Source organism: Motacilla alba, chromosome 2 (assembly GCF_015832195.1).
Source record: "Motacilla alba alba isolate MOTALB_02 chromosome 2, Motacilla_alba_V1.0_pri, whole genome shotgun sequence".
NCBI lineage: Eukaryota > Metazoa > Chordata > Aves > Passeriformes > Motacillidae > Motacilla > Motacilla alba.
The window spans coordinates 4,570,199-4,597,366 of record NC_052017.1 but is presented as its reverse complement, the minus strand read 5'-3'; the positions used below and the strand labels follow the sequence as shown (position 1 = coordinate 4,597,366).

The 27,168-nt window shown below is 49.5% G+C and overlaps 1 protein-coding gene across 1 annotated transcript; it reads left to right on the top strand.

Moving 5' to 3' along the window:
- The first annotated feature begins 9,310 nt into the window (after positions 1 to 9,310).
- On the top strand, positions 9,311 to 22,099 carry LOC119698331 (solute carrier family 22 member 13-like). Its single transcript, XM_038130097.1, has 9 exons — positions 9,311 to 9,700; positions 11,028 to 11,131; positions 11,568 to 11,722; positions 11,826 to 11,994; positions 12,428 to 12,548; positions 13,101 to 13,195; positions 13,671 to 13,885; positions 21,618 to 21,726; positions 21,832 to 22,099. The coding sequence occupies exons 1-9, from the start codon at positions 9,329 to 9,331 to the stop codon at positions 22,097 to 22,099; spliced, it is 1,608 nt and encodes a 535-aa protein (XP_037986025.1). The 5' UTR covers positions 9,311 to 9,328.
- Positions 22,100 to 27,168: the final 5,069 nt, after the last annotated feature.

Below are 27,168 nucleotides of genomic sequence, written 5' to 3'. Positions count from 1 at the left end.
ACTGGACCACCACTGAGAATACTGGGAGTTTAGACACCCATTACTTCTGTAGTCACTTACAGACCTATGGTTTGCTCTCTGCAAAGGACTGGAAAAGCAGAGGGGTGCTGGGATAATTTCAGACTGAAGGAAGGACATGGATTTTGTTTCCATGCTTCCCTCTAGAAGGAAGAAAGAAATCTCAAGATGTTAAACTCATTTTCTTGAAAGTGTTGTCACAGGAAAACAAAGATGACTTGGCCTTAACAGTATGTTCAGACAAATGGAAGTTAAAAGTTAAAAAGTTAAGAAGTTAAAAATTGGTTCCCCAGGTGTCTGTTGCAAGTAAAAGACAGGTTTTGTTCCCTGTCTTGTTCTTGTTCATGTCCACTCATCTCTTGAGATACAGAAACATCTTTCCTGTTTCATAGAAACGCAGAGCCAAAGAATGTTTTGGGTTGGAAGGGACCTTAAAGATCATCTCATTTCAAAGCCCTGCCATGGGCGGGGACATTTTCCACTAGATCAGGTTGCTCAGGGTCCATCCAATCTGGTCTTGAACATTTCCAGGGAAGGGGCACCCACAGCTTCTCTGGATGCCAACTTGTTTATTCTGGTCACAGCTAAAATCTGGCCATCAGCCACTGCACATGAGAGCAGAAGGTAAACTTGTCTTTTCTTTGAGCTGAAAATGCTGCAAACCAGGGTAGGAACATATGGGGAAAAAAACAGAGGGATCAGAAAGCCCCAGCAAAACTGTGGCAAATAAGCTCCCTACAAAGCGGCAGAGTTGCCCTGATGTGAGGGAGTGTCAGTACTTAGAGCATTGATCCGTCAGAGTTAGGCTGGGCCCAGCTGTGCTCCTTCTGGAGCTTTGGAAGGACCTGCATTTCAGATTAACCCACTAGCTGAGCCTCTGCTTTGCAGCACAGTGAGGGGTGCACAGAGACATCCCCACTGGCAGCTGTATGCTCTGGGTCACTTGACCATGCAGAATACCTGGAGCTATTTCTACAGCTGGGCTGATGGCCAAGATTCTTTTTCCTCTCTCTCTCTCCACTGTTGTGGCTGGTGCTGGCAATGAGTTCCAGAGAGATTCTCTGTGCTTTTCACATAAAGAGATGTTTGGGGAATCAGGTTGTGGCACATAACACAATCCAGAGAGTAAACACAGTGGAGTAAACCACCAGATCCATGGAGCTGTGGAAGCTTTACACTGAAAGGACCTGCCTTTCCAGGGCTTGGGCCATGCCTGTGTGAGCAGCCATGAGATACCAGTGATTCCAGGAGTTGCACAGAGTTTTTGAGTCAGAGTGACATTTCTCACCTCACTCAAGGTTTTTAAATAATTCATCTGAATGAATCATTTACTCTCAATCAAATGAACATATTATTTCTCATCAGAGATGCAAGGGTGTTCTGTCTTTCTGTTCTGACTGAAAATTAACACTGACCCATCCAAGATGACAGGCAGTTTGAGTTAGACAGGAACATGAACTCCCCCAATAGATCTCCAAGAGAACAACAAGAAAACACAACGCAAGCAGCAGATTCAGTCAATTACCTTGCAGATGCACTTCCAGCTGGTCATGATTCAGTTATTTAACCTCAGTCTCTCCTTCCTCAGCCCATGTTGAAGGAAATGTGTGCCTCCTGCCTGAAGCCTGTCTGCCCCATGGAGCGTGTGGGCACTGACAAGGTCTGTGTGCACCACTCGTGTTTCTGCTGTCGGGTCTGCGGGAAGAAGCTGAGGTGAGTGGTTGGACTCAGAAGCATTTATTTTTAAGGGATGCCCAAGTAGTTTCCATCAAATTTGTCCAAGGGTAATTCTGACAGAATGGGACTCAGGAAATGAGAAAAAGAGCCAGGCAGTTTTCCTGATTCCTTCTGCCTCTCCATCACTGGAGGATGAAGCCCGCCCACCTCAAGCCTGCAGACACCTCTGGATCAGGAATCTGCATGGATGGTGGTGCAAGGGTGAGCTGGAACTACAATAAATATTCATAGTTTGGGAATAGTAATAGGAGATGTAGTTGGAGGAGTCATTTGGGTGCTTCTTATGTTCATAGAATCATAGAATCATTAAGGTTGGAAAAGGCCTCTAAGATCATTGAGTCCATTTACCCAGCACTGTCCAGCACCAAATCATGTTCCCAAGCTTCACATCAAGCTAGGTAGGTTGAAAAGCACCTCTGGAAGCTTCCACCCAGCCTTCTCAGGCCCAAGGAGGGCAGGAGGTCAGGAACATGCCCAGGAGAGGTGTGAATGGCTTCAAGGCTGGAGGTCACACAATCTCAGTTGGGGCTCCCTTTGAACAGCTGACCACCAGTGAAAATGGCTTTTCTTGCATCTCATCACAATTCCCTGTGTCACAACTTGTTCCCATTGTCTCTCATCCTGTCACTGCCCCTCTCCAAGAGCACTCCAGCCCTGTCTTCTCCATAACCTCCCATAAAATAGACACACACACAGCTGTGAGTTTCTCCCTCCTAACCTTCTCCTGGCTAACCCAGCTCTCAGCCTCTCCTCAGGTCACACAGGTCCCTCACCACTTTAGTGGCTTTTTGCTGGATTCCTTCCAGTATAGCAATGTCATTTTTTGCTGTGAGGAGCCCAAAACTGGATGAAGTATTCCACATAAAATCCTACAAAAGTCAAATATAGAGGAACATTCACTTTTCTTTGCCATGCAGCTCAGGATGTAGTTGGCTTCCCTATCCCGAGGGCACAAAGCTGACTTGTTTAGCTTCTCAGCAGCTGACACAGCCATCCCCTGTGAGGCTGCTTGAAATCCTGTTGCCCCCAGCTCTGCAGACCCTTCCTTCCATCCTGCAGTTGTCATATCATGGGAGCCCTGGGCACTTTTACCCATAAGGTTCACTCTGTGCATAGAGGGGCAGAGATGAAGTGCTGGTATGTAGCCTGGCCTGGCAATGAGAAAGGCATTGCACATAACCTGGGCTACAGCCCCCAGAGGTATTGCAAGGAAATGTTTAATTTTTCACGTTGTTTTGGTGTTTGAAAGAAAAATCAAACATATTCTGAGAAAGCCAACACCACTTTTGAAAGGTTTCATTCTTCAAGCCCCTCCCTCCCTTCCCCACTGAGAAATGATTTTGCTGAAACCTGTCCATCAGTGCTACAGCTCTCTTCCCACACAGCCCCTGACAGCTGTGCCGATGTGTGTTTTCCAGCTTGCAAAACTATGCTGCCCTCCACGGGGTGTTTTACTGCCAAAGCCACTACAAGCTGATGGCTGGAGCTGGAAGCAGAAGTGAGATGGAAAGGCTGGAGCACCACCAGCTTCAGCATGGACCGCAGACCCAAGACTGGTGTAACAGGGCCAAAAAGATTGAAACAAGACAGAAACCCACATTCTTCAATGCACAGTGTGACCTGCAGCTGGCTGAGCACAGGAACAGCAGGGCTGTCCTCACAGGGAACAAGCTCAGAACAGTCTGGCCACCCTCACAACCAGCCTTGGCTGTGGATGGGAAAGCTGAAAATGGAGTGTGTTCCTGGAAAAAGCCTGCACTGAGCCTGCAAACCCACAAGGGTGCAGGCAGGATGGTGCTCAGGGCTCAGGAGGGAGCAGCGGAGAAGGGAAGATTCCTACCTGGAATCACCTACACCAAGGAAAGAGAGCAGGCGTGTTCCTGGCCCAAGAACAGAGAGCAGAGAAGCCCTGAGGAGACTGGGGATGGGCATGTGCCTGAAGGGAAGTGGGGTGGGAAGGTGTCCCAGAGAGTGGCAGCAATCCAGCAGGGCCAAGCCCAGCAGAACACAGGACCTGCCTGTGCCTCCCTCCCTCCCGTCCTGGAGCCTGTGAAACCCCGGCCTCGTGCCTCACTTGCTCCCCACCCCACAGACCAAAGCACTAAACCCATCCCCAGGATGGAGCTGGGGGGCACAGGGGGCTGCACTCTCGCTGCCACAGAGGTCCCAGTGACACAAAACAAGACCTGTGGGTCACTGAGCACACCCAGTGAAGGAGGCACAATCGCAGATGACAAGCCTGAGCTGATTACAGCCACCCCAGATACTGCAGGGGCCAAGCATCACCTTGGAGAGGGAATGAACAGCACACAGGCCATTCATGTGCCAGGAGAGCCCAAAACCAGAAACACCACAAATATAGAGCTAAAACATACAGCTGAGGATGTTGATCCCCCTGAAGATGAAGCTGAAGAAGCCCATTCCCCCTCTGGAGGGTTGAGGACCTCTTCTGTATCTTCTGGTTCTCTGCAGCCAGGAGGGCCAGGTGTGTCACCTGAGATCACTGAAATGTTGAATGAGAACTCAAAGGCAAACACCAGAGAATTCCCTGGCAAACAGATGCCATTAACATCGGGGGAAGCTATGCAGCCATCCAGCAGAAGTGATTTGCCTGAAATTGAGAGCAAACGGGTAGAATTTAAGACAAAAGAAGATAAACCAGTAACTATGTCAGCTTCTCTAGAGGAGCCCAGTCCTGAGCATACATCTCAGGAAAATGAAGATGAAAACAGCAGAGTCACTTCAGCTGGTTGTCCAGACAGGACAGATGATCACAATGTGTTCTCTTCACAGGAAACAGAACCCAAGGACACTTGTGGCCCACTGAAAAGTGACACTCATGAGGGTATTTGGAGACATGACACCAAATCATCTGACAAGGATTTTCTAGTATCAACAGACACGCCTCAGAAAGGAACTTGTGCCCCTTGCCCCTCACATGATGAAGTCAACAAGCCCAAGTCAAAGGAATCCAGGGAAGTTCTTAGTGAAAACACCTTGCACATTTCTGAGCAACCAGACAAGACATCAGAATATTCCAAACCAAATACATCCTTGGACAAATGCAGAGGCCATCCAGTAGGTGAAGAAAAAGTGGATCTGAAACTTCCAGGGGAAATCACTGTGCCTGTGTCACAGACTGGGGCCCAGAGTAAGGAGGCCAAAAGCAGCCAAGCCTGTAGAGAAACATCAGGTAAAGGTTTCAGGCTTGGGAAAAACCCCTTCATTACCCTTTTTGGCTCTGAAGACAAAGGCAGAACTCCCAAGAAAGAGGCAACAACCCAGAGGAAACCCACAAAACCCCAGTCAGCCCTTGCCACTTTGTTTGGTCACTCCTCAGAGAAGAAGCAGAGTCCACCAGAAAAACCTGCAGGATCATCAGAACATGCAAATATTGATGGCAGGACAGAAAAGGCCCAGGGCCTCCTCAGCTCCTCCACCCAAGCAAAGCAAAATGCCTCCAAGAAGGATCAGCTGCCACAGCCTGGAAAGGTGGAGGTGTTCCCGAAACACATCCAGGAGAGCTCTGGAGGATTCTCAGGCTCTGCTGAGGGCCAGGAGGCTGATGTCCTGTTGTCAGCTCCCAGCACAGCCATGTCACATGATGATAAACGTGAGAGAACTGGACTTGACATTCATGACCAAGACTCTTTAAATAGTCAGGTTTGGCAGCAACACTACAGCTGTTGGCCCCCTCTCATGCCAGGACAGAAAAGTCAGAAAGAATCTGCAGGAAGCTCAAATTATGGAACAAACCCTCTACAGCTTCCTCCAGAGCTTGTGCCTGCAGCTGACAACAGCAAAAATCTCACCAGAGAAGGCAATCACCATGATATTCATCTGCCAGAAACCCAGAACCTGTTGAGCTTGGATGTCAAGGACACAGGGGCACAGGATGGGATATTTTTTTCACCAGGCAATTCAGAAGAGTTACCCAAGGATGCTGAGCTTCAGTTCGGATACATGGATTTTCTGGGGGGCAGTAACTTGTTGTTTTCTGGACAACAAGATTTGCCCAGTGTAGCAGATGAAACTCCAAATTCAGGTTTGCAAAACTCAGAGGCAGAAACTCCACCTTTCTTTGATCCAAATCCTTTTGATTTATCCCAGGAAATCTCATCAGAAACAAACACCTCACTAGAGCTCTGGGACTCCTCCAGCCTCTCACTTCTTGACGGGCAGGATGAGATTAATATGAGAGACCTGGAAGGGATTCAGAGCTGTGAACTCCTGCTGCAGGTGGATCCACAACGCCAGGCTCCAAAGGCAGCAGAAGAAATGTTTGGAATGGGTCTCACTGCTGAAGGCTCCACAAAAAAGCATCTCCCTGCACAGGATAACAATTGTCCCTTAACATACATGTTCAGCAGCTGTGCTTCTGAAACCCCTAATCAGGGTGTCCTTGATCATTTTCATGTTGATTCAACCAAAACAGACCAGGATGCTTCTGAAAAAATGAACGGGAGCAGAAGAACATCAGGAGACAAAGAAGATGATGACAGTCTGTCTTCTGAGGACGTGGAGATGTTAAATTATGACCTTTCAGAGAAGGAGTTCTTTATATAGGTGGACAAAATGGTTTAAAAACCACACAACCCTCCTTTCAGAACAAATTTCCTGATACATGACCAAAAGTGATTCTTGAAATCAGCTGTACAATGATAAGCAAAGAAAAGGGAAATGAGGTTGCCAAGGTCAGAAGGGCAGAGGAGGGAAATTAACCCTGCTGTCTTGAAGTCTTGGGGTGTGTGGGGACATTGCTAAATCTGCTCTCCCTGTGCCCCTGCACTCTGCTCCTCCCTGAGTGCCCTTTGCATAAATATTACATAACATAAATGCTATAGGAGTTAACAATTATACCCATGATAAACAAGCTCAAGAGAAATCCCAGAGGGTCAAAGCATGAACACATGAACTCTGAAAAGGGGCATAGAGCATATCAATTCACATGTTTTAATCAGCTGTCTGTAAAAAACAAGATAAAGGTGTTTAAATGATTGATTTTTGAAATAGAACAAAATGGAATGAAATGGAATTAAATGGAATGAAATGAAATGAAATAAAATAAAATACCCCGACAATCTCCCTGCCTCACCAGTGCCCTGACAATAACCCTGACTCTGTCAGACCTGCTGGAGGAATAAAGCTGTCTAATGACTGCAGCTACTGCAAAGCAGTAGCAGTGCTCTGTGCAGGGAAACTGCTCTATCAACAGAAATCAGGGAAAAAAGGGATATCCTTGAAACTTATAAGAGTCATCAAATGCTGAAGTCATTCTCACCTTGAGGTGGGTCAAGGGACTCATGGTGAAGGAGCTGCTGGCTCAGAGCTGTGCCTGAAACCGGGCCAGGCTGTGCTTGGAGGTGGACAGGAGGCTCACAGAGATCTGACACCTCTCGCTGGAGCAGTGTGAAGAGGGTGGCCCTGTCACCTGTGCAGAGGGAGCTCAGAATGATGACCCAGATGAGTTGTCACTACCAGATGACACCCATAAACCTGATCTCTCCCTGCCAGCTCTGAGAGGAGGAGGAAGGGAAAGGCAGGAGCACCACAGTTGGTGGGGATGAATCCATTTCCCCACAATTCAGCCCAGCCCTGAGGTGCTCAAAGGCGTCTCCAGCCACTGCCACTCCTGTTGAACAGAGAAAAGCCAGGTCCATGAATTCATGCACCAATGCTCCATTTCCTGCACTAGGCCTCATTCCCAGGCACTGCTTTCCCCTCCTGAACTTCTCTCCAGGATGCTCCTCCTCCCTTGTCCTTGACATGCATGTACAGGTTTCCAGCTGCCCAACCCAGGCCTTCCCTGACACCTTCTGGGTTCTGATGCCCCCTGATAGAGGCTTCTCCATTTTCAGGAGCCTTTGCAGGCCTTACTGACCCACCTGGGCAGAGCTGCTGGACAGACAGGAATAAGCCCAGGAGCCCTACAAGAGGGGCTGCAGCAAACAGCAGCTTGCAGGGCTGCCCCAGCCTTTCTCCCTGATGGATCTCCACCATGTGGGATTGACCCACTCAGCCCTCCATGATGGAGACAGTTATGAAGACATCTTTCCATGAGAAATGTCATCTGAGGGTGACAAAGGACTGAAGCTTTCCCAGGGCTTCCAAAGAGCCTGGCTGGTCCTGGCTGGAAAAACAGCTCTGAGGAAGGAGTCACATCTGCATTAGCACAGGAAAGTCACTCAGATCTGGGTCACCCCCAAGGAGGTTTTATAGTCATAAACTGCACCTCTGCCAAGAAAATTCCTCAGCTGGAGGCTGAGGAATGGCAGGGGACACCATGAGCCACACACAACAGGGTGAGCCTGAAGTCTGGAGCCTGGTGCACACTGACAGAGAAGGCAGGACAGGAACAAATGTCTCTGCCTGAGCAGATCTCCTTGGCCAACACATCCCACCAAAAGGCCAGAGATGCATTTAGGGTAAACAAATCTCTGGAAGTCATGTGGCTCAGCATTCTGCTCAGGGCATGGCTCTGAATAACAGCAAGTCCACTCATCCCAAGGATGTGGATGCAGAGCTGGGTGATGTTTGGCTGTGTGGTGTGTGCAGGTGATAAATGCACAGCACCGCTGTGAATTCACAATACTCCAAATAATCTTTGAAATGAGCAGGTTACTGATATGTTCATGGCTCTGGAAAAAGCAGCCAGGAGCTCTGGCAAAACCAACTTCTGCCAAATGACACACAAAATTTCACACACTGAGGGCAATGCAGCTAGCCAGTTTGCCCGGAATAAAGATGCAAGCCACTCAGGGAGTCGACCCAGGAAGCAGCTCAGATGTGCAGCAGCAACCAGGTCAATCTGCTTTTCAAGTGACATCAGAACCTCAGGCAAAGCCAAGCTGGTGTCATTTCCCAAATCCTGTGTGCTCTGAATGTCTGTGTGTGCAACCTGCTGTTTTCCCTGAGGATACTCCCTGAGCCAGGTCTATTTTAGCATTATCCCCAAGAAACTGTAGTTTAGATCTAGTTTTATGACTAACCAGTGTTTCTACAAATGAAAACAGAGAGCTTGGGACACAGCTGTCAAGAGCAAGTCTATTGGACTACCAGACATATTCCCTGCTCCACAGGAGAAGTGTTCTTCTGCTCCTCTTCCATATTCTCTAACATATCTCTGTCTCCAGGATGCGCTACATAGTCATTGAACCATTAATGGGAGCAGCAAATTTACTCTGTTTGCATCCCCACCCCCTGCAAAATGAACCCTCATCTGTGGAATCCCAACTTCATGCCTCAGACACAAACTTGGAGCTGCAGCACAGCTGCCTTCAGAAGGCCTTGTGACACTTCTCAGGCTGGAGAAGGACAAGATGTCACTATACCATGCCCAAGAGTGGCAGTGCTCTGGCACCTTTGTTCTGTTCCCAAGAGCAGGGAGGGAAAGGCTGGTGACAAAGTGCAGCCAGGAGCACCGCACTGTATCATCATAATGGACTGGTGTGCCAGTGCAGGTGCTCATTTTATCACACTGGATTAGGGCTTTAGTGCTCACACAGTTTAAACATTAATATTTGCCTATTTAAGCCATAGGCACCAGTGCAGCCTGGCCCCAGAGGTGCTCGCCATGGCTGAGTTTGGGGATCTTCTGAGGGCTCTGGGGGAGTTTGGGCTCTACCAGAAACTGCTGATCCTGCTCCTCTCTCTCCCACTGCTTCTCAATCCTTTCCAAATGTTTGGCCAAGTGTTCATGGTTGTGGAAGTGCCTCACCACTGTGACACCAGCTGGATCCGCGCCGTCGGCCCCAACCTGACGGAGGAAGAGCAGCTGAACCTCACCCTGCCCCGCGGCGCGGACGGGCAGTTTGAGCAGTGCTCCATGTTCTCCCCGGTGGACTGGGACCTGGATTCCATCCTGGCCTATGGACTGAACCACACGCAGAAGTGCAGCAGTGGCTGGGTGTACCCCTCGGAACAGCCACCGTCCCTGCTGACCGAGGTCTGTACGCGCTGCGTGATGAGACAGGGGCGTGGAAAGGAGGGCATGGGAATATCCTCGGCTCTGCCCTGGTCAGCCAGGGCCAGCAGTGGTAGGAGGGGCTGGAATATCCTGGCCTGTGCTTTGGTCAGCCAGTACCAGCTGTGGTGCAGTCAGGCCAAGATTCACTGCAGGATTTTGCCTCCATCACACAGATGGCGGCTGGGATCCCTGGGAGCTTGTCACAGCAAGGCCATGGTGAAGATGCCTGGGGAGGGAACAGGCAGGGACCGTGGGGGTGTGAGTCCAGCACATGTTCTGCCCGCCATCTGTCCCATTTCCACTACCCACACCCTTGACTTCATGACGTATCTGCCTGGAGGAACCTTTTGGCCATCCCTGTCACAGTATGCCCTGTTCTTCTGCCTGCTTCTACTCACATCAGCTCCTCTCTGAAAGACATTCACCTTCCAAGTGCTGGCCATTGATATTTCTTGGGCCTCCTGAAACCTTCAGGGCTGTGACAAGACATGCCAGGGCCATGCAGCTGAGCAAAAGCCTTGTTTATCAGCATCCTCAATTTCTCCATTCTGCCTCATCTCCCACCTTCTAGTTTACATGATAGCAGTCTGTCAAAGGTTGTACTTGATGTTCATGGAGATCTTTTCCAACAAAATGATTCCTTGATTCTGTCATTCTCCCTCTGTGGACCTTTGCTCCTTCCTCATTTTCCCTCATGCCTCCTCCCTCCTTCCCTACCTGCCAGCTCCAGCACTTTCTCACAAGTACCTTCCATGGAGCTGGGACAGAGGAGAAAGTCCAGCCTCCGGCATTTGCAAAGCCTCCTTGGTGTCCCTGAAGCACCAAGTCCATTTCACACAAGGCTGCTCTAGAGATTTCAGCAGCTGCATCCATTCCCATTCCTCCTTTATCAGTACAAAACACTGCTCTCCTCCTCTTTCCCCTTGCCCTGCCTTTTCAGCCAGAGAAGCAATCTGATACAGCTCTCACCCCAAGGCCACACTGAAACAAAACTTGACAACCAGGACGTTCCCTCAGGGACCTTTGGGCTGGAGGGGAATCCTGCAGATGCCAGCACCCAGCAGATGGGCACCAGTGTGCCGGGGCATGCTGAGCGCCTCGTGTGCCCCTCCCACCATTGATTTGTGTCCTAAGTGCTCACCATGAAGGGCTCAAGCCCTTCTCAGGGCTTCTCTGCTCCCAGGGGATGGAGTAAGAACTCAGGCACCCAAATCCTGGATCCACCATCAACCAGAAAGGCTGCCCAACTGCAGAAAGCAGCTGGAGTCTGTCAAAAGCAACAGCTTCTGTGTTTTCCTTCCTCCAGTTTGACCTGGTGTGTGACAGGGCGTTCCTGAATGATGTCTCCCAGTCCATCTACATGGCTGGGCTTCTCATTGGAGCCATGATCTTTGGGATGCTAAGTGACAGGTGAGGAAACACAGTTCCTGCCCAGAGACACTGCCCAGCACCCAGGGACAGCCCAAATCAGCAGGCAGACTGTCCATGCACTGAACCTCCACAGGATGCAAACCCCTTGCCTGAGATTGGGCATCTGAGCCCACCTGAGAAGTCTGGAAATGGCTGAGGGTTGAAAAGAGAGGCAGATACAGCCTGGTGGGGGGTTCTTCAGGAATCACAAGTTTAGCCCCTGCCGGTGTCTCAGGCTTTGCCACAACCATGATGGGTCAACACTGGAGAGACTGATTTTTCTGCACATTGTTTCTTGGGGTGTATAGAGGAGCTTTGTTCACATGGATGTCAAATCTCCCCTGGTTCTCAAATCACTTTGCATCCCTCCTGGGCTCTTCCCTCTCCCCTTGAGGTCTCTCCAGGTACTGACTGGGTCTTCCCTCTCCTTCCACAGGATAGGCAGGCGGCCAGTCCTTCTTATCTGCATCTTCCTCCAGTGTGTATTTGGCCTGGGAATTGCCTTTGTGCCCCATTTCTATGTGTTCATGGCCTTCAGGTGTGTCGTGGGAACTGCGGTGTCAGGAATTATGATCACAGTCGCATCCCTGGGTGAGTGGGAGGCCCTTGCCCTGAGGCAGCAGATGTGACCTCACATGATACAATAAGAAAAGCGAGCCCAAAACAAAGCCTGAACCTTTGTTTTTCCTCTTAGCTATGGAATGGGTTGGTGTCTCCCACCGGACAAAGGCACTGATGGTCACTCACACGATTGGCGCTCTCGGGGTCATGTTGGTGTCTGGTTTGACTTATGGAATTCGCAACTGGAGGCTACTGGAGATTGCAGGATCTGCTCCTATGTTTGCCCTTTTCTTCTACATCTGGTAAGCAGGAGCAGGGCAGAGTTTCTGGAAGACACAACACTGATGTGAGGGTGTGAGTGAGGAGGAGTCAGCAGCTCAGAACCAAGCTGGGTCTTTCCCATTGGAGTGCAGCTGCTGCAGGAGCTGCTGCACAGCTCAGCACATCTCCCTGGGCACTGCACTGCTGAAAGCAGCAGCTGCTTTGCTTCATGTCTGCAAATGTGGCCTTTGGAGCCTAAATTTTGGGTGTTTAGACCCCATTGATTGCAAGGGCCTTTCACTTTTGAGTTGGGCTTGATGATCCTTGTGGGTCCCTTCCAAGGCTGAAGATTCTGTGCTTCTGGGATCTGATCCTGTGGTGATTCCAAGGCCTGCTGCACGTGGTTCCAGAGAAAGGGGCTGTGGGGGAGCTCAGCAGGACACAGCAGCATGTGCTGGCCTCCTCTCGTGGCAGGGTGCTCCCAGAGTCAGCTCGCTGGCTGGTGACCAAGGGCAGAATCGAGGAAGCCAAGAAGGTGCTGCAGAAGGCGGCAGCCACCAACAAGCGCAGCCTCCCACCAGAGCTCCTGCAGCAGGTACTGGGGGGTTCCTGTCCTCAGACACTGCCCTGGGCCTTGCAGCAGCGCCTGCAGCTCAGCTCATCCCAGAAACATCTCTGCATTCCCACTGGGGATGGCCATGGGCTGTGGGCGACTCCAGCTCCAGCTGAGTTCCACAGGGATGAGGTCAGGGAAGAGGCCCAGCTTCTGATGAGGCTCAGCCTGGAGCTTTCTGGGGTCCCCCTGGGGATGTGAGAAAGACTGAAATGCTTCCCTGGCTTTTCTCCTCTGAGGATTCCAGGAGTGTGACTGATGAGCACAGAGTGTCTCTTGAGTCTCTGGGTTCCCATGCAGAAATGCCTGAAGGGGAGTTTCCTCCTTGCCCACCCCAAAGTTCCTGCACTGGGGACATGTTCCGCCTGAGGAACCTCTCAGGACACCCAGAGGGCAGTGGGGCTGCCCTCCCTCCCAGACCACTGGGGTCACAGGCCTGTCCCACTGAGGCTTTCCATGGAGTGCAGGTGGAAAAGGAGCTGGCCAAGGGTTTCCTTTTGCTGCTTTGACTCTTTGACTTTCTGTGTTTTGAAGTTGAAGCCTGAGAAAGAGGTCAAGTCTGGAAGCTTCCTGGATCTCTTTCGGAAGAATCACCTGCGGAAGGTGACTTTAATCATGTCATGTGTCTGGTAAGACATTCCCTGGTCCCCTCTAGGTGGAAGAGAAGAAGTTGATGGTTGACAAGGACAGTAGATTAAAGTGATTTTTCTGTTAATATACATGTGTATGTCTTTATCTGCCATCATTCTACCTCCACATACTGGACCAGATTTGCCATGGCTGGGCATGGCAAGAAGATGATTATCCATGACACTGTGGCTTTTGTTAGAAAGGCTTGAGTAATTCCAGCTTTGGCAATCCCTGGGCCCTGGAGGAGTTGTGTGCCTTCTAGAAGCTTTGGGTTCAGTCTAGAATTTGCAGAATATGGAGATCCATTCTGCTTTATCTCCTGCAACGACATCCCACACAATTGGCAAAGGTGCTGACTAGAAGCAAAACAGAGATTATTAGGAATTAAATAAGTTGCATGTGTTCTAACCTTTCTAATTTTTGGTTATAAACCCCCAGAGAACCATCTGGTGACATGTTTTACTTGAATTTCAGGTTTGCAGACAGCATTGTCTACTACGGGCTGAGCCTCAGCGTGACAGATTTTGGTCTGGACATCTACCTGACACAGCTGGCCTTTGGGGCAGTGGAGCTCCCAGCTCGAATTTCCTGCATTTTCCTGCTGGAGTGGTTTGGGAGGAAGAAAGTGCAGGGCATTCTCCTGCTGCTGGCTGGCCTGATATGTCTCATCCTCACTGGCATCCCTGAAGGTGAACCTTCCCAGCCTGTGTGAGCTGAGCTGGGCAGGGCCCTGCACATCCCTACCCTTGTTCAAAGCCATCCTTGCATCCTGGCAGACCCACGCTCACTCCCACGGGCTCAGCTGCCCCCAGTGTCACAGCCCAGGCTGCTTCATTCCCAGCCTTCTGGCTTCCCCTTCCCTTGGATTCCTTCTCCCTCAGGGCTGTGCCTGGTTTTCCCACAGCTCCTGGCCCTTGGCAGGAAGTGTCCATTAGACACCACCAACCACTAGACACCACCACCTCCTGGCAGAAACCTACGGCAGAAGAAGTGCTTTAAAAGCCACCATGTCTCTCTTTCTTAGATGAAGAGAAAAAGCAAATGCCCACTCCCCCTCATCTGTTTGCATTTGTTTGTGCTCCAGTCCATACCCCACCCTGGCTGCTGTGCAGTGCTGTGAGTGAGACTGCAAGTAACAGTGGGGCTTTGTTGGGGCGGGCGTTGTTTAGAGAGTCACAACCTTCCCAACGAAGTGCCTTGAAAAAGACACCTCGGGGGCACAGGCACATCTGTGCTCACACTGAGTGATTTCACATCTTTTGTGATTGAGGAAATGCAGAAGGAGGGACAGGGTCTTTGTGTAGGGTTCCAACAAGTGTCTTGAGCTTCTTCCTCAAAAGAATCCAGGGATGAAGAGCCTCTCAGGCAGTGAAAGCAGGGATTTATATATGGATTTTGAGGGGCGGGGCAGAACACCAGGCCCAATGGGATGAGGGCACAGGGGTAGAGCGAGGGGCAAGGGCGAATGGGATACACTGAATCTGCATGCCACAGCAAGGCATGCTGGGAGAAGCCTTTTTCCTCACCCTAACAAAGGTGGTTATCATTTGAGAGGTTTCCCCTCCGGGGGAGGATTGTGGGCTTCTTCCCTGTTGGCCCACCGGCCTCCACAACTCTCCCTTCTTTATTTAATAAAAAGGCTTGCGGGAGGAGGTCAGTAAAGGGTACAGGGAGCAGGTTTTAGAAAAAAGGGGAAAAGACTGGGAAAGAGGCAGACAGAGGAGGGGACATGGTACAAAGGTAAGTAGGAAGGTTAGTTTGATTCTGGGGAAACAACTTGTTTAAACTGCGTCTTGTCTGGTACTTTGTGTCGTCTGTGATCTGGTGACAGGAAGGTTGACTTAACGTTGTAGTTGACAACGCCATCTTCATCTCCAGGTGCTGTTCCTCTCGTCTTCTGGTAGACCTGTATTTATCTCAGTAGAACTTTTGTTATTGTCTGTGGAGGCGGTGTTTGCTGTGCCTAAGTAAGGTTTTGGAGTTTTTTTGGGAGCCATCTTGGGCTTGATGGTTTTGAGACACAGGCATAGCCTCTCCCTCAGGTAATCAATTGGAAAGGTCTGGATAGTTGCTGGGTTTCAGGATTCTTGATCAGCACTGGCGGTTTCTCTTCAAGCTTAGCTCTGGCTGAATTTGAGAAAAGCCTGGGTAGGAGGGGTTTGGCTCTGAGAAGGAACAATTTAGAAAATAATTAACACAAAGAGCCTTACAGAGCCTCTCAATGGGAGGTATAATCTCTGTTCCTCCCCACTGCTGATTGAGGACCCACTTAAGGGTGCCATGAGTCCTTTCTACCATTGATTGCCCTGTGGGAAAATGTGGGTTGCCTGAACTCTTTTAAAAGAACTCTTTTAGCTTGTTGGAGATGTAAGCAGGGTTGATGCTTTCACCTGTCTTGATGCTTTCTGGGACGCCTAGGGTTGTGAACACCTGGAGGGAGTGCCTGATGTTGAACACTATGTTTAGAGTTCTCTCCTGCATGTGCTGAGGCAAACACCGCAGATACCAGAAAAGGTATCTACAAATACATGAATGTATTTTAACCTCCCAAAAGATGGGAAGTGGGTCACATCGATCTGCCACAATTGGCAACTGTCGAGGTCTCTGGGGTTGACCCTGGAGCCAAAGGATGGAATTTGATAGACTTGACAATTTGAGCAAGTGGCTACCACAGCTCTTGTTTGCTCTTGAGACGGGTGAAACATCCTCGTGAGAGCTGGGATATTTTGATGATAGAAAGCATGTGACAACTTCACCTGGGCGAAGATGTCAGGAATGTTGGCAGTCTTAGCAGACATGGCTAGTGTGTCTGCCTTTTTCTTTCCCTCCGTGATGGCACCTGGGAGGTTGTTGTGTGACCTCACATGCGTTATACAGTATGGTTTCTTTCTGTGGGAGATGAGATATATTAATTTAGAAAGCATGCAGTACAAATTTGGGTTGGAGACCTCTTTTAAAAAAGAATGTGCTGCCCTCATAGCTACTCTGGCTACGTAGGCCAAATCTGTTACCAAATTAAAAGGTTCTTGGAATTTCTCAAAAGCTCTGACAACAGCAGCTAATTCTGCAATTTGTAGGGATCCTTCCACCACTCGGACATCAGACTCCCACTTCTGTGTCCTGGGATCCCTCCAAGTCACTACTGACTTGTGGGATCCTCCTGAGTTGTCAGTAAAAACCATTAGAGCTCTGAAAGGTGTTCTACTTTGCATTAGTTTAGGGAACAAATTGACAGCCAAATTGAACAGTTTGTGTTTTGGAAGATGAATAGAAATCTGGCCCTTGTAGCTATCTAGGGTGAACTGGAGGCTCTCATTGGTCTGGAGAAAATGCTCCAGATCCCCAATCATCAATGGGAGGTAAGTGCATGTGAACTCACACCCTGCAAGAGTGCAGAGCCTCTTTGATTAGGTTTGCCATAATTTCTTGAGGAGTGGTACTGGTCGTAGTAGGTTAATTATGGGGAGAGACCTACTCAGTAATTAAAAGGGGGTCCTTCAAACTTGCATCCCATTGAAAAATTAGGGCATGGAACATCGGGGCCTTACCTAAGAGAATTAGTTGGAAAGGCAGGCTGGGCTCGTTACGGTGGGCTTGATGCAAAGACAGAGCCTCCTGGACCTTGATGATGGATTCCCAGGCCTCCAGCATGAGGGTGCATGGCAAATCCAGGTCCTCACTGCTGCGGAGCAGGTTGAAGTGCGGTGCAAGACCTCCATCATTATCCCCACCAGGGGATGTATCCAGTTGATAGACCCGCAGAGTTGGTGTAGGTCGCACAGGGTCTTCAGGTGGCCGGATGGCCAGTTGCTGGGGCAAGAAGGTCCACTCATGGATTCAGAGTCCCAGGTTATTCCAGAGGCAGGCGTGCTGGATTTTGTCTTCACAGATCTCAAACCCAGCCTCCTCAATGGCTCTGACAGTTCTTTTTAACATTACTTTAAGGTAATTTTCTTCAGGTGCGCAGACGAGGATGTCATCCATGTAGTGACAGATAACTGCATCGGGGAACAGGCCCCTCACAGGCAACAAAATGTGGGCTACGTACCACTGGCACATGGTCAGGGAGTTTTTCATTCCACGAGGAAGGGCCAGCCAGTGGTAAAATTTTAGAGGGGCCTTCCTCTTTGGGGATGGGACCAAAACTGCAAATGTGGGGGCATCTCAAGGACAGAGGGGGATATTGAAGAAACAGTCTTTAATATCAGTGATGGCAAGTTTCTAGTCCTAGGGCAGCATGGAAGGTGAGGGCAAACCGGGCTGCAGGGGACCCATGTCTTCGATGACGTCATTTATTTTCCTGAGTTCATAGAGGAGCCTCCACCTATATTTGCCAGGTTTTTTCAAAACAAAGATAGAAGATAAGGGAGTTCCAAGGGCTGTTGGTCTCAGTGATGTGGCCCTTGGCAAGCTGCTCCTCCACGAGGGCTTCTAGTGTGCGCAACTTTTCATTAGAGATGGGCCACACTGGGTGATTTTGTTTCCAGGTGAGTTGAGGGATGGTAGGACTGGTGTGCTTGTAAGTGGCCCAACTAAAAATCTCTACTGGATTTTTAGAGAGGCTGCCCATTGGGACATGAGGTCCCTGCCCCAAAGGTTGATTGGTGCCCTCACTACAAATGACCTGATGGTCTCCGTCTTGCCCACGGGACCTTCTTCAACAATATGTTTTTTATTTCTCAAGGAAACAGCAGAGCCTCCAATCCCCAAGGTCATCCCCACCACGGGCTGCAGTTCCCAATTTGCTGCTCATCAGAGCACGTGATGATGGTGACATCAGCCCTGGTGTCCGGCATGCCCAGCCGGCAGATCTTCTCCCCCTTGCAGAAGTGGCCACACTCAATGATGGGTTTGTTTGAGCCCACACCCTGCACCCACATGATGGTGGGGTTGAGGGGAACCTGTTCCAGGCAGTCTCTGGGTAATAGAAAAGCCTGTGCAATTGGCATTCCAGCGGAAAGGGGGAAAGGTGGTTTGGTGCAACAGATCGAGACAAACATTTCATCTCCTGATTCTATTGTCTGTACTTCTGGTATGACATGAATTTCATCTGGTCCATTCAAAGTATCTCCTATGATTAGATGTCCCAAGGACCATCTGGTGGCCCAGTTTTTCCTGTAGGGATCTTATAAATACCTTCATTGGTAAAGTCGCTTGACAGCGCGGTTACCAACTGGTGCCGGGTGCCCACCTGTATCTTTCTTTGCATTGAATCTCCTGCATCCAGGGTGCAACACTCAGAGATGTTCTGAGTATGCACTCATGAGTATGCACTCAGGTGCATGCTTCTCTTGTTCTTCGCAAGTGGTAGAGAGAGCAGGATGGGACAGCCTCTGATTTGATGTCATAGCGCGGGGCCATCCCGCACTCTGCTTAGAGTTTCCCAGACTCTGTTGGTAACACGGCTGATTCTGGAGCCACTGATGGTTTTTCTGGTTGTCCTTGATGAGTAGTCACTTAAGACAGTCCTTTAGAAAATGTCTGAAATTGCTGCAGTTGTCTGAAATTGCTGCAGTTGAAACATCTACCATTTTCTTTTGAAGCTATTACTGCAAAGGCTCCTGATACGCCTTCTGCAATGCCCTTTGCAGCGGCTTGGGCAACAGTGTTTTCCATAGAAGTGTGTTTGGTGCAGGCTTCCACCATTTGCTCAATGGATGGTTCAATGTCAAGGGGAAAGGCTCTTAAGATTGCTTTGCACTCTGTATTTGCATTGGCCATGACCATTTTATTCAAAACCTCCTTTCAGGCTTCTGGACTTTCTATTTGTCTTTCGAGTGCAACCTTAAGTCTATCAACAAACTTTATGAAAACCTCATTCACCCCTTGTTTAATGTTCCTGAAGCTCTGTGTTGGAATGGTGCTGTCGGGAGTGAGGAGCAATGATGATTTGGCAGCTGTGGCAATTCATTAAGTGCAGCTTCTGGTAAGTCTTTTGCTTGGTCCATGGGTTTTTGGAAGTTACCTGCTCCTGCCATTTGCTCAGTTGTTAAATTTGGTTTGTTTGCATCTTTGGAATATGTATCTGCCAATGATTTTAGATCTTTTTTTCACTACCTTTCTCACAGCAAGTACTCAGCTGGGGAGAGGGGGTAGTTTATGATGTTTTTAATATCAAGGGGTACTAAAAAAAGTAGCTTCAAGTAGGTTCTTAAAAAAACATTATCCCTGGCCATATTCTTTGGCCGTCTTGCAAAGCTCTTTAAGTTCCCCATAGGAAAATGCCTCCCAGGAGTTGGGTGATGTTGTCCTTCTCCCCTGTTTATACACAACTAGGAAGACCAAGATTTTTTGGCCAGTTCTGAACACCCCTCCTATGTGGCTTCTCTCTGTGTTTTGGCCCAGCAATCCTCAGACCCAGGACTGGAATCAGAGTCTGAGGAATCGCTACTCATCCTAAGGAGGATAGAGGGCGCTTTATGACTGCGCAGGGCCTTCTTGGGCAACCAGAATGTTCCAGTTGGTGAGCGGCAGTGGAGGCCAATATGGACTCCTTCTGGTCACCATCATTGCCACTTCTGGCTCCAGTGTTGTGGGAACTGGAAGGGGAGTGACCATAGGGGGAGGAGCCAAGAATGGAAGGGGTACAGGAAAGGATGGGGTCTGGGATGGGGAGGGAATTCCCAAGAGAAGGGGAGGGTCTCAGCGCTGTTACCCCCATTGACGCAGGGGGAAGGGAAGAGCCAAGCATGTTGGAGGGCACAGGAAAAGGCGGGGGAGAGGCGAGAAGGTGGCCGTTTTGGGGTGTGAGGGCGGGAAAACTTGGACAAGGAGAGGATAAAATGGCACGGCTGGCCACATTGCCGGCAATATTTTGCAGGGTAATGACAGCTGGAGGAGACAAAACAGGGTATGCGGGTATAGGAAGAAAGTTGAGAGGAAAGTCCAGAGCAGCATGGCCTTGCCGTCCTTGCAAGGGGAGAGAGGAGATGGGGAGGCATCAGGGAGATGGCAGCAACCCTCTGCTGAATAGCAGCATCCACCTGCCAATTGCCCCTCAGGCGGGGAAGAGGGTTTAGGGGCTTGGGGAGAAGATGAAGGCAAAGTGGTTTTGAACTGGGGACCCAAAACTTTTCCCGAATCATTCTCCATTTTCTTCATTGACTTAACAATATAGCAAAACAAAGGGTAAAACTTCCCAAAACTAATTTGAAAGAACAAAGTCACGGTTAAGGTTATAAATCTCTTAAGATTTCCCATAGAAAACTTAATTTTCCCTGCTACAAGGGCACTCACAACTTAGAAACAGACGTCTCTTTCAGGAGGGCTCAGCTTAGGGCAACTAAGATTTCTGACCATCCTCAAACTTCTATCCCACACCCAGCTGCAAAAGAGAGAAAAAAAGGCAAAAGACCCCAACATAAACTCACAACTTTTTCTTTGGGCTAGCAATGACTGCTGAGCCAACAAAAAGGAGCTGGATGGGTGGTGAGCCCATCAACCGGCCTCCAGCATCTTCTTTCAGGTCTTCAGCGGGTCCCAATCACCCGTCTCATGGCCCTGGACAAAAAAAAAAATGCAAGGGTTTCTCCTTAGGGAAGTGGCTGCACCAACAGCGACTTTTGTCCTGCAGTGGGAGGCTGCAGGAGATGTATCTTCAGGGGCCTCTTTGCAAAGGCCCCACATTGGGTGCCACCTCTCGCAGCAGGCGTCCTTCAGAGTGCCACAACCTTCCCCAAAAAGTGTCTTGAAAAAGACACCTCGGGGGCACAGGCACATCTGTGCTCATGCTGAGTGATTTCAGATCTTTTGTGATCCAGGAAATGCAGAAGGAGGGACAGGGTCATTGTGTGAGGTTCCAAAGAGAGTCATTATTGAGCTTCTTCCTTGAAAGAATCCAGGGATGAAGAGCCTCTCAGGCAGCGAAAGTAGGGATTTACATATGGATTTTGAGGGGTGGGGCAGAACACCTGGCCTAATGGGATGAGGAGGGGTGGAGCGAGGGGCAAGGGTGAATGGGATACTGAATCAGCATGTCACAGCAAGGCATGCTGGGAGAAGCCTTTTTCCTCACTCTAACAAGGGCGGTTATAGCTTGAAGGGTTTTCCCTCCAAGGGAGTGTTGTGGACTTTTTCCCTATTAGCCCACCAACCTCCACATGGTTTCCTTACACTTTCCAAGTCAAGGATGTGGAATTTGCAACCAAGCACTCCCCAAACACCTGTGCTGGCTCAGCAGCTCACTTCAGTTGCACATCTAGAATATGCCCAAGGCCTCAGGAGAAATCTGGGTTCTCTTTGCCTGAAGATATTTGCCAGGTAAGGGGATGCTGGGGATCATTTCCAATGGGTCAGGTGGTATGTTTGCTTAGCAAGTCTGTTAGAAAGGGCTCTCCCAAGAAATCCCTCTGCAGAGAGTTCTGGTCCCAAGTGAACCATTCCCCTGGAGGTTACAGTGGTTGTCTCTGCTCCTCCCCTCAGACCAGCCCGTGGTAATCACCGTCCTGGCCATCATTGGCAAGTTCACAGCCACGGCCGCTTTCTCCACCTCCTACGTCTATGCCGCTGAGCTCTTCCCCACCATCCTCAGGTGAGATGTGCCCCCACATCAGAGCTCCCTTCTGCCATGGCTGGAGGTGGCCATGGGGCCACATTCAGTGCAGGAGTGTTGACCCCCTGCCCCTCTCTCCCACAGGCAGACAGGTGTGGGGCTGTGCTCGACCATGGCGAGGGTGGCCGGGATCCTGGCCCCGCTGATCATTCCCCTGGACCAGTACCACCGGGCCATCCCCAAAGCCATCTTTGGGAGCATCCCTGTGCTGGTGGCCCTCTTCTGCATCCTGCTGCCTGAGACCCGTGGCATTGACCTGGCAGATGACACAGAGAATGAACAACTTCCAGCTGGGGTGGGTACAGGGAACTCTGAATTTAAGAGGAAAAAATATCCAAAACTGCACATTTAAGGCAAAGACTAAAAGCCAGAATCAGGGATGAATACAGTCTCATCTCCTCTTCTTTCCTTCTTACCTTCAGGAGCAGAAAACTGAAGTGTCTCTCTGAGACACCAGAGATGATGACAGAGACTTGGAGAAGGATGTCTGCAGATGCTCAGAGAGGAAGCAATGATTGCACAGGCATCTACTAACAGTCTGAGTCCATCATTCTTGAAGCAGACCAGGGAGGCATTGCTGCCTGGAAACTGGTCTTTCAGATGATGAACACAATATCCATGGTCACAGGGAGAGGAGATCTATGTCACTCTACCCTTGGAACAGATGCACTTCCAAGTGTCCCTGAAACCCAGTTTGGTCATGCCTGGCTGGCCTCCCAACTGTGTTCCCCAGTCCTTTGCAAGCTGGTACCCGTGGAACCATCCCTGTCGTGTTTTACAGCAATAAAGAATCACCAGTAGAGTGGCTGTACTGGGCAAAAGCGGGCGCTGGGTTTGTCCCTCCTGCACTCAATCCCTTGGGTCGTCGGGCTGCGCGTCAGCCCAAGCCTCGACGTTTGATCAGGATGTTACTGCACCCCTGTCACACACACACATGTATTTAGCTTTTCTTTCCATGTGGTGTTGAAGTTGAGTTTCTACATGAATAATATAAATTATGCTCTGAGTTTGATAAGAGACACTTGTAATGCAATATGTGAATAATAAATGGTGTTGACTCTTTTTTTTCCTACTGTTTCACAGTTGGCCTTTGTAACTGCTCTTGGCTCTGGAGTGTTGTCCTAGGGTGACGTTGTGATGCTTGTATCCCCAGTCGTGTGTTCTGTTTATGCTGGATATTATGTTCTGTGCCTTCAAGACTGGCTCTGAAAGCGGAGTTTTGTTTTGGTTTTGTTATCAGCCTGCTCCCCCACGGCCGGCGAGACACAGAAACGAGCAGTACATAGTGCAGCTTTTGCTTTTTGCTTGGCTTTTTGCTTTGCTCTTGCTTCTGCTTTGCTCCTGCTTGCTCTTGCTTTTGCTTCTGCTCATTAGTTAGTTTGCTAAGCAATCCAAATTTTTTCCATGAACTGTTTTTCCTTTCCCGTTTTTGGAACCACTCAAGCCTTCTCCGGACTGGGACCTGGGAAACACAGAGAGTTTGCACCTTGTGGCTGCAGGAGCCATTCCCAGCGCTGGAGGGACCAACAATGGAGCGACCACTCCCAGGAGAGACTTTATGAATTTGTCATCTTTTTCAGAGCAGTGAAAGAGTTTTGTCATCCGGTACTGTTCATTTTGTGTGCTGGGAAGTGCAGTGAAACAAACAGGTTCTTTCCACTTCTCTCTGAGGAATCCTTCTGGAACTGGTTGTGGAGAGGGGCTGTACGGGTTTGCTTCCTGGACAGGCCCCATTTGGAGGCTTTCTCACAAATTTGCCCTAAACCAGGACAAGACAGTTCCTGGAAAAAGCCTGCACTGAGCCTGCAAACCCACAAGGGTGCAGGCAGGATGGTGCTCAGGGCTCAGGAGGGAGCAGCGGAGAAGGGAAGATTCCTACCTGGAATCACCTACACCAAGGAAAGAGAGCAGGCGTGTTCCTGGCCCAAGAACAGAAAGCAGAGAAGCCCTGAGGAGGCTGGGGATGGGCATGTGCCTGAAGGGAAGTGGGGTGGGAAGGTGTCCCAGAGAGTGGCAAAAATCCAGCAGGGCCAAGCCCAGCAGAACACAGGACCTGCCTGTGCCTCCCTCCCTCCCGTCCTGGAGCCTGTGAAACCCCGGCCTCGTGCCTCACTTGCTCCCCACCCCACAGACCAAAGCACTAAACCCATCCCCAGGATGGAGCTGGGGGGCACAGGGGGCTGCACTCTCGCTGCCACAGAGGTCCCAGTGACACAAAACAAGACCTGTGGGTCACTGAGCACACCAGAAACACTACAAAATAAACAAACCTCACTAGAAACAAACACCTCACTAGAGCTCTGGGACTCCTCCAGCCTCTCACTTCTTGATGCGCAGGATGAGATTAATATGAGAGACCTGGAAGGGATTCAGAGCTGTGAACTCCTGCTGCAGGTGGATCCACAACGCCAGGCTCCAAAGGCAGCAGAAGAAATGTTTGGAATGGGTCTCACTGCTGAAGGCTCCACAAAAAAGCATCTCCCTGCACAGGATAACAATTGTCCCTTAACATACATGTTCAGCAGCTGTGCTTCTGAAACCCCTAATCAGGGTGTCCTTGATCATTTTCATGTTGATTCAACCAAAACAGACCAGGATGCTTCTGAAAAAATGAACGGGAGCGGAAGAACGTCAGGAGACAAAGAAGATGATGACAGTCTGTCTTCTGAGGACGTGGAGATGTTAAATTATGACCTTTCAGAGAAGGAGTTCTTTATATAGGTAAAAAAAAAAACCAAAAAAAAACTCCTCCCAAAAAACCAAAAACCAAAACAAAAACAACAACAACAACAACAAAAATGAAAACAAAACAAAAAAAAAAAAAGAAAACAGGGAGGGCTATGTGGTTTCTTTAACCTTTTAAAATCAGCACAAATTTCCTGATACAGGACCAAAAGGGATTCTTGAAATCAGCTGTACAATGATAAGCAAAGAAAAGGGAAATGAGGTTGCCAAGGTCAGAAGGAGAGAGGAGGGAAATTAACCCTGCTGTCTTGAAGTCTTGGGGTGTGTGGGGACATTGCTAAATCTGCTCTCCCTGTGCCCCTGCACTCTGCTCCTCCCTGAGTGCCCTTTGCATAAATATTACATAACATAAATGCTATAGGAGTTAACAATTATACCCATGATAAACAAGCTCAAGAGAAACCCCAGAGGGTCAAAGCATGAACACGTGAACTCTGAAAAGGGGCATAGAGCATATCAATTCACATGTTTTAATCAGCTGTCTGTAAAAAACAAGATAAAGGTGTTAAAATGATCGATTTTTGAAATAGAACAAAATGGAATGAAATGAAATGAAATGAAATAAAATAAAATAAAATAAAATAAAATAAAATAAAATAAAATAAAATAAAATAAAATAAAATAAAATAAAATACCCCGACAATCTCCCTGCCTCACCAGTGCCCTGACAATAACCCTGACTCTGTCAGACCTGCTGGAGGAATAAAGCTGTCTAATGACTGCAGCTACTGCAAAGCAGTAGCAGTGCTCTGTGCAGGGAAACTGCTCTATCAACAGAAATCAGGGAAAAAAGGGATATCCTTGAAACTTATAAGAGTCATCAAATGCTGAAGTCATTCTCACCTTGAGGTGGGTCAAGGGGCTCAGGGTGAAGGAGCTGCTGGCTCAGAGCTGTGCCTGAAACCGGGCCAGGCTGTGCTTGGAGGTGGAGAGGAGGCTCACGGAGATCTGACACCTCTCGCTGGAGCAGTGCGAAGAAGGTGGCCCTGTCACCTGTGCAGAGGGAGCTCAGAATGATGACCCAGATGAGTTGTCACTACCAGATGACACCCATAAACCTGATCTCTCCCTGCCAGCTCTGAGAGGAGGAGGAAGGGAAAGGCAGGAGCACCACAGTTGGTGGGGATGAATCCATTTCCCCACAATTCAGCCCAGCCCTGAGGTGCCCAAAGGCGTCTCCAGCCACGGCCACTCCTGTTGAACAGAGAAAAGCCAGGTCCATGAATTCATGCACCAATGCTCTATTTCCTGCACTAGGCCAAATTCCCAGGCACTGCTTTCCCCTCCTGAACTTCTCTCCAGGATGCTCCCCCTGCCTTGTCCTTGACATGCATGTACAGGTTTCCAGCTGCCCAACCCAGGCCTTCCCTGACACCTTCTGGGTTCTGATGCCCCCTGATAGAGGCTTCTCCATTTTCAGGAGCCTTTGCAGGCCTTACTGACCCACCTGGGCAGAGCTGCTGGACAGACAGGAATAAGCCCAGGAGCCCTACAAGAGGGGCTGCAGCAAACAGCAGCTTGCAGGGCTGCCCCAGCCTTTCTCCCTGACAGATCTCCACCATGTGGGATTGACCCACTCAGCCCTCCATGATGGAGACAGTTATGAAGACAACTTTCCATGAGAAATGTCATCTGAGGGTGACAAAGGACTGAAGCTTTCCCAGGGCTTCCAAAGAGCCTGGCTGGTCCTGGCTGGAAGAAGAGCTCTGAGGAAGGAGTCACATCTGCATTAGCACAGGAAAGTCACTCAGATCTGGGTCACCCCCAAGGAGGTTTTATAGTCATAAACTGCACCTCTGCCAAGAAAATTCCCCAGCTGGGGGCTGAGGAATGGCAGGGGACACCATGAGCCACACACAACAGGGTGAGCCTGAAGACTTGGGCCTGGTGCACACTGACAGAGAAGGCAGGACAGGGACAAATGTCTCTGCCTGAGCAGCTCTCCTTGGCCAAGACATCCCACCAAAAGGCCAGAGATGCATTTAGGGTAAACAAATCGCTGGAAGTCATGTGGCTCAGCATTCTGCTCAGGGCATGGCTCTGAATAACAGCAAGTCCACTCATCCCAGGATGTGGATGCAGAGCTGGGTGATGTTTGGCTGTGTGGTGTGTGCAGGTGATAAATGCACAGCCCTGCTGTGAATTCACAATACTCCAAATAAGCTTTGAAATGAGCAGGTTACTGATGTGTTCATGGCTCTGGAAAAAGCAGCCAGGAGCTCTGGCAAAACCAACTTTTGCCAAATGACACACAAAATTTCACACACTGAGGGCAATGCAGCTAGCCAGTTTGCCCGGAATAAAGATGCAAGCCACTCAGGGAGTCGACCCAGGAAGCAGCTCAGATGTGCAGCAGCAATCAGGTCAATCTGCTTTTCAAGTGACATCAGAACCTCAGGCAAAGCCAAGCTGGTGTCATTTCCCAAATCCTGTGTGCTCTGAATGTCTGTGTGTGCAACCTGCTGTTTTCCCTGAGGATACTCCCTGAGCCAGGTCTATTTTAGCATTATCCCCAGAAACTGTAGTTTAGATCTAGTTTTATGACTAACCAGTGTTTCTACAAATGAAAACAGAGAGCTTGGGACACAGCTGTCAAGAACAAGTCTATTGGACTACCAGACATATTTCCTGCTCCTCAGGAGAAGTGTTCTTCTGCTTCCCTTCCATATTCTCTAA

Coding starts and splice junctions, on each gene's coding strand:
- LOC119698331 (XM_038130097.1), top strand. CDS start 9,329: ATGGCTGAGTTTGGGGATCTTCTGAGGGCTCTGGGGGAGTTTGGGCTC. Junction 9,701..11,027: donor CACCGTCCCTGCTGACCGAG/GTCTGTACGCGC, acceptor TCCTTCCTCCAG/TTTGACCTGGTGTGTGACAG. Junction 11,132..11,567: donor TTTGGGATGCTAAGTGACAG/GTGAGGAAACAC, acceptor CTCCTTCCACAG/GATAGGCAGGCGGCCAGTCC.